The following is a 6,819-nucleotide window of genomic DNA, read 5'->3' as shown; positions in this document are numbered from 1 at the left end:
AACATTTATATTTTTAAAATTATTTTTCCAAAAATTTTATATTTGAAGTTTTATTTTGGTTGAATAGCATTGGATTTTTGAATTGTTAAGACTATGTAGTTATGGATTTTTAAATTTTTAAGACTACATAATTATGGATTTTTGAAATATTTTGTCCTAATTATTTAATATTTTCAATTAATTTTGAAAAAATAATTTTGTGTGAATTGTATTGGATTTTTAACTTGAAAAAAAAGAAAATCCAAAAATCCCTTCAATGATTATTCCATGCACTTTTATCCTCATATATATATATATATATATTCATCGTAATGTCGGTATTAAATCCCTTTATGCATAGAAGCAAAATTTCATATTTTCGCATTATGTCCAGTCCCACTTGTCGGTCATTAAGGAAGGTGAAATCGATCCCTTCGTGACATCAATGATTAACACTAATAGTAGCCCTGACAATTTGAAGAATGTTTTTGAGATGATCATCTTAGCCAACATTACGTTTCATTATATGAGCAACAAACAGTTGTGGCCAGGGGGAGTAGATAATAACCTAGGACATTGCCAAGAATTACTATTATTGCGATCCTTAATTCTACTCCTGGTCGAACAAGGACCTAAACTTGTGTCACCCACCCAAAAATTATCAGTATTACCATACGTCTTTCATTAGCAAATCCACTAGTGAATACTAAATATTTAGATGTTCCATGCTCTTAATTGATGAACTACTTGATAAAGCTAAATTGAACTTCATCAAAGGCAATCTTATCTGCGTCGACGCCTGTCAGATTGACAGCCCTGAACCAGACGTATCCTAGGATACACAATATAGATATACGTTATACAGGTACTTGATGTCATATCATGCGAGGAGATATTCACCAATCATCGATCTCGTTGAGCTATAAATATTCGCCATCGCCCAATCAGTGGAGGCTCTTCTGAAGCAGGACTAATTGTTGAGAAAGATTATCATTCGATTAGATTCCCAGAAAGAAAATTAAAATCAAATGTAAATAGAGAGAGGATCAAAAATAAAAATATTGACGTCAACTTCTTCTCCACATCATTATATATCTATGTTCACAACAGGTAGAGCCAGCTGCTTCAAATCATGTCAGAGTAAATTCAGGACTACAGTTGAAAGGAAAATATATATTAGATCCTTTCCAATTTATACCAAAAATACATCTCCCCATATTTTAATATATAGTATTGTCAAACATAAATAAAGTAGGTTCAAAAACCTGGCAAATTTGTGCAGATTCCTTTATTGTAAGCCTTAATATTAAAAAGTTCATCAAATGGCGGATTCATAGTACATATTATTTTTAACATTGCTCAAGGATATAGTTTGAAAATATTACTCATATAAATTACAATGATTTACACATAAATTGTAGTATGAATAATTAAATATTCTAATAATAAGGAGTAAATAATCAAATAGACATATCCATAGTAAGTTAGCCTGAAAATATTAATTAAAATAATTAAAGATTGTAAGGTAATTAAAGATAATTTTACTTACATAGTCTACAAGTTAATTTACATCCTTTTGTAATGGCATCAAGCTCTCCACAAAGATGTTTCATGTCAGGACAATTTCTATACATGTCATAGCATTCTAAAGACAAGAAAGGGATTCAAAAATTATAATAAAAAGTGAATAGTTTCAAATAAATAAAAATAACCAACCAGTGCATTCGCCGCAAGAAACTTTACAGCCATCTTTGATAAATTGGTTAGTCTTGCATTGATTTTTGTATAATGGACACTCTCTATAAATATCCTTACATTCTATTTGATATAATGAATTTAGTTTTTCGTTCAATGACTACAAAATAACTACCTACCAACACTTGGCTTTCTCGTCGTTTTTTTTCTGGGTCCTCGTTACAGTCATAACGCATTTTTACTTTAAGTGCATCTAAGTTTGTCATCCCTTTTCTATTACCGATAACAATACCAGTGGGTACAGGTCTAAGGACCCTCATTGTATCTTGGCCGGTGGTTGTAAAACTAAAAATTCAACAAATATAACTTTATACTAAAGGATTTGCTATAATTTAAATAATTACTCATCTAATCCATAGTGCATAATAGATCCATAGTCATACTCCAATCCAAACGTACGCGTCTTGAACCCCGAGTAGCAATTATCAAATGAAGTTTGTGTCGACCTGGGATCACATACTGGAGGACGTTCTCTTGCATTAATATCAATGGCTCTAAAATAATTAGAGATAGAATCCCGTTTAATTCTTGACCAATAAATTTGAACAAATTGATCTCGATCAGGTCTTGTTTGTTCGTGAGCAAATCCTAAAATATGGAGCATTTCGTGGGCAGCAATACCCATGATCTGAAAAGAAGGATACGTATGTAAGTGCAGAAAACTGCCTTTCTAATAAAATGCTAACTCACCATGCATGTGCTACGTCCGTTACTCCTTTGTAAATTCAAAACATGCATTCCACGGTTAGGGTTATATCCCAAGACTGCAAAGCATCCATCTTCTCTGGGGTTGATAAGGACAAAACTCTTTTGTCCTGAGCGTGGGACCCATTTCACGCACGTTTTACTCTCTATTTCTCTCATTGCGGATTTAATCACATCCAAGTCGGAACTGCTGTACCCAGAACTGATTTCGTAGGGAACTTCGTTGTTGGGCCACTTTGCCCCTGCTATAAAATTCCTTGAAGCCATTTCCTGTCTGTGAAATTTATCGTAAACGATGCGACATTCAGCATGCTTGACTGAAGACAAATAGGTTATACTAGAATGGATTTATACTTATTTCATTTACTTACCGCTTGAATAGACATCATGGAAAGTGAGGAGTAGAGTAGCAATGATTGTTAGTAACATCATTTCGCAATGCTCAGCTGTGGACTTGCGCTGTATAATCTGATTTGTATACATTTATTTATATTCGTTTTTTGTATCACATGTGGTTTGTAAAAGATGAGTGGATTTTTTTTTTTTTAAGTTTTGTTTGTTTTAGGATTACTCATGCTAAAAAAATTATGTCGTGCACGAGAAAAAGAAGAACAATTATATACACAAATCAGAGAAAGGAGACATTTCCAGTTTAGTTTTGACTGCAATTACATTCAATGGAGATTTTAAATCCGGAAAATTTAAGAATAATGTATTTGACAATTCATTTTCATAAGAAATGACTCGAGCCAAACACTTGTAGCTTCAACAAAAGCCTCCAACAGGCCCCTAAAACACGCATTAGCCTGGATGAATATCTCCTTATCCATGTCGGCAAATGCCTTAGAATGGGAGCCTGCTCCGAATCGTTATCTGTAATTTTTATTGTTAGTTAACAAACTATTTTCTGAGAGTTGCTGTACTTTTGCAAGGGTTTTTGATTATTCTTGTTTTTGCTGTTATGTATAATAGTTTAAAGAAAATATTAACTTATGTAGCTTTGTATATAAGAATCAGTAAAAAGTACGCTTTTGTTCATTTGAGAAGAAAATAAGATCATTTAATGTCTGTACAATATATCTTTCATTTTCAAAGATATTCATTTCTTAAAAGTATAGTTCATGAGCAATATTAATTAGTTCCTTTTTAAACTTTCATTGATGACCTGGGAAATTTATAAGAAATTGCTTCCAATTGATTAGAAATATATTTTAATAAAGAACATTTTTAAATTGTTGCGTAAACATTTTTCAGAATAAATGCAAATTTTGTTTATTATTCATTGAATGCATATAATGCAGAAAACTCCCAAAGCAGCACTTATGAAGTATCTCAAGTCTCAATAACCTCTCCAGTATTAATTATTGCAACCATCATCGATGCTTTGTGTAGTGTATTGCGAACACTACCCAACAGAAGAAATAACGGACCGGAGCCAAAGCCAATAAGAGTACCTTTAGATTCGGGGTACAATCATGCACTAATATATTTATTCTTTAAGGGATTAAAACTAAAAGGCCGTACATAGCCAAAACTACTAAAATCTATAAACATGTTACACGTAAAATCTAATTAATAAAAAGGTACTATCTATTTAAAACAAAATCCCTACATCATTAGATAAAAGCACACATAAAAGACAATACATAACACTTTGTTCTTCCTACATCTTCTAATGAACTCTGCTATTCTATCCAGATTTGGTGAAGTCTCTCACATTATTCTTGTTGTGTCTTGATGGGGTTAAAGTTGGATGGTAGGTATTTACCATCATGTTCAAGATCCCTAATCCAAAAGACACTCATTTAGTTGAAAGACGGTGAGTTACTGCAACTAGATCCATCCAAGCGAATTTTCTCCCCAGGAGTAGGGATGAAAGAATGTAAATAGTTGCTACCAGTTGGTGTGGTTCATATATTGGATAAAAAGAGTTAATTCAACTTAAAAACTGAAAATTAGATGGTCTGAGTTGTATCCTACTAAATTTTTACTAGTGCTATGTTAGGACTTGATAAAAACTAATACTGACAAAAAAAATCGGTCGAAAACTTGAGGTTAGATCCACCAAAAAAATGAAAAATTTCAGCCTCCTAGGTCCAACGGTGTGGGCACCTATAAAGGACACCCACATGGACAGAAACTCTATTTTTTGATATCATCAATCAAAACTACAAAAATTCTTTTTACCTCAATATAGGTATGTTACAAAAAATTTAAGTTATCTTTTTTTCATTTTAAAACTGTTTTCCTAAATACATTTTGATACCGTAATCATGTTCTATAATCTATGATCTAATAAGGTAGGATATTTCAATAATATAACAGACAACTATCTTAAACATTACGGAGAATTAAATGAATTTTTCAGGAATTACAGAATCAGTAGCGTGCAGAACATATTATTTTTAAATACCTTCAATTAAATGTTATAATATGAAATTTGAGTATATGAATATTTTCTTACTTTCTCCAGACAATTTATTATAGTTATTGAAAAAAAATTAGGTTAGAAATGAATAGAAAGTACTTTCATATTGTGCAATATTTTCCTCTCCGTAAATCGGCATTTTGGAACATTCTCACTTAATATACATATAATTATTTATAATTTATCATCATAATATAAAAAACACGATATGTCTAGGCGCCTTTACATTAAATTTAGTTATGTCCCAGTGCCTGAAACTCTGGGTTGGGTTGAAGAAAACTAGGGCAGACAGTCTGTTGCTCAATACCCTTGGAATGGTAACAGGCATCCAAGCGGGTTTTTATTATCTGTAATAGCTCTTAGACACGCTTATATTCCATTTTAAGGTACTAGGTAAGAATTAATAAGGGGAGTCAGAATAGTTTCAATTACTACGTTATCTATTTGTATTTTATAAAACATTCTGTCAAATCATTTTTGATAATATTTATTTTCAACAGCTAAAGCACGTGCATCCGTACTCCAACACATGGGAGCAATTGAATGTTATTGTAGAATCTCGCCCCAAGAATAAAAACTACTTTTACAGCCTGATTTTACAAAACAAGATCTATTGCCCCATCCTGGATTTAGAAGATTCTTTAATCGATCCAAAAACAAATGCCTCACGCAGATTAAGGATTTTTTATTGTTTTTTACTAAAAAATCATAATTAGTTGAATTTTTTTGAAGATAATTAATTTTCTGTCAATAAATATATAATTTGGATTTTTTTTCTGAAAAAAATTTAAACTTAAAGCTCAATTTTTGTAAAATTTTATGTTTGTAAATTTTTGTAGATTTTTGACTTTTTTTCAAAAACATTTATATTTTTAAAATTATTTTTCCAAAAATTTTATATTTGAAGTTTTATTTTGGTTGAATAGCATTGGATTTTTGAATTGTTAAGACTATGTAGTTATGGATTTTTAAATTTTTAAGACTACATAATTATGGATTTTTGAAATATTTTGTCCTAATTATTTAATATTTTCAATTAATTTCGAAAAAAATAATTTTGTGTGAATTGTATTGGATTTTTAACTTGAAAAAAAGAAAATCCAAAAATCCCTTCAATGATTATTCCATGCACTTTTATCCTCATATATATATATATATATATTCATCGTAATGTCGGTATTAAATCCCTTTATGCATAGAAGCAAAATTTCATATTTTCGCATTATGTCCAGTCCCACTTGTCGGTCATTAAGGAAGGTGAAATCGATCCCTTCGTGACATCAATGATTAACACTAATAGTAGCCCTGACAATTTGAAGAATGTTTTTGAGATGATCATCTTAGCCAACATTACGTTTCATTATATGAGCAACAAACAGTTGTGGCCAGGGGGAGTAGATAATAACCTAGGACATTGCCAAGAATTACTATTATTGCGATCCTTAATTCTACTCCTGGTCGAACAAGGACCTAAACTTGTGTCACCCACCCAAAAAATTATCAGTATTACCATACGTCTTTCATTAGCAAATCCACTAGTGAATACTAAATATTTAGATGTTCCATGCTCTTAATTGATGAACTACTTGATAAAGCTAAATTGAACTTCATCAAAGGCAATCTTATCTGCGTCGACGCCTGTCAGATTGACAGCCCTGAACCAGACGTATCCTAGGATACACAATATAGATATACGTTATACAGGTACTTGATGTCATATCATGCGAGGAGATATTCACCAATCATCGATCTCGTTGAGCTATAAATATTCGCCATCGCACAATCAGTGGAGGCTCTTCTGAAGCAGGACTAATTGTTGAGAAAGATTATCATTCGATTAGATTCCCAGAAAGAAAATTAAAATCAAATGTAAATAGAGAGAGGATCAAAAATAAAAATATTGACGTCAACTTCTTCTCCACATCATTATATATCTATGTTCACAACAGGTA

General features: G+C 31.4%; 1 protein-coding gene across 1 annotated transcript; it reads right to left on the bottom strand.

Annotated features, from left to right (window-relative positions):
* Positions 1 to 1,252: 1,252 nt before the first annotated feature.
* Positions 1,253 to 2,941, bottom strand: LOC121124437 (low choriolytic enzyme-like). The gene is given in 8 exon segments (XM_040719588.2): positions 1,253 to 1,468; positions 1,529 to 1,624; positions 1,696 to 1,797; positions 1,854 to 1,890; positions 1,893 to 2,019; positions 2,079 to 2,362; positions 2,425 to 2,756; positions 2,811 to 2,941. Coding segments are annotated over 8 exon segments (1,095 nt in total). The 5' UTR covers positions 2,923 to 2,941; the 3' UTR covers positions 1,253 to 1,463.
* Positions 2,942 to 6,819: the final 3,878 nt, after the last annotated feature.

The sequence above is a fragment of the Lepeophtheirus salmonis genome, chromosome 9, assembly GCF_016086655.4.
Source record: "Lepeophtheirus salmonis chromosome 9, UVic_Lsal_1.4, whole genome shotgun sequence".
Classification (NCBI taxonomy): domain Eukaryota; kingdom Metazoa; phylum Arthropoda; class Copepoda; order Siphonostomatoida; family Caligidae; genus Lepeophtheirus; species Lepeophtheirus salmonis.
This window is presented reverse-complemented; position numbering and strand designations above follow the sequence as displayed.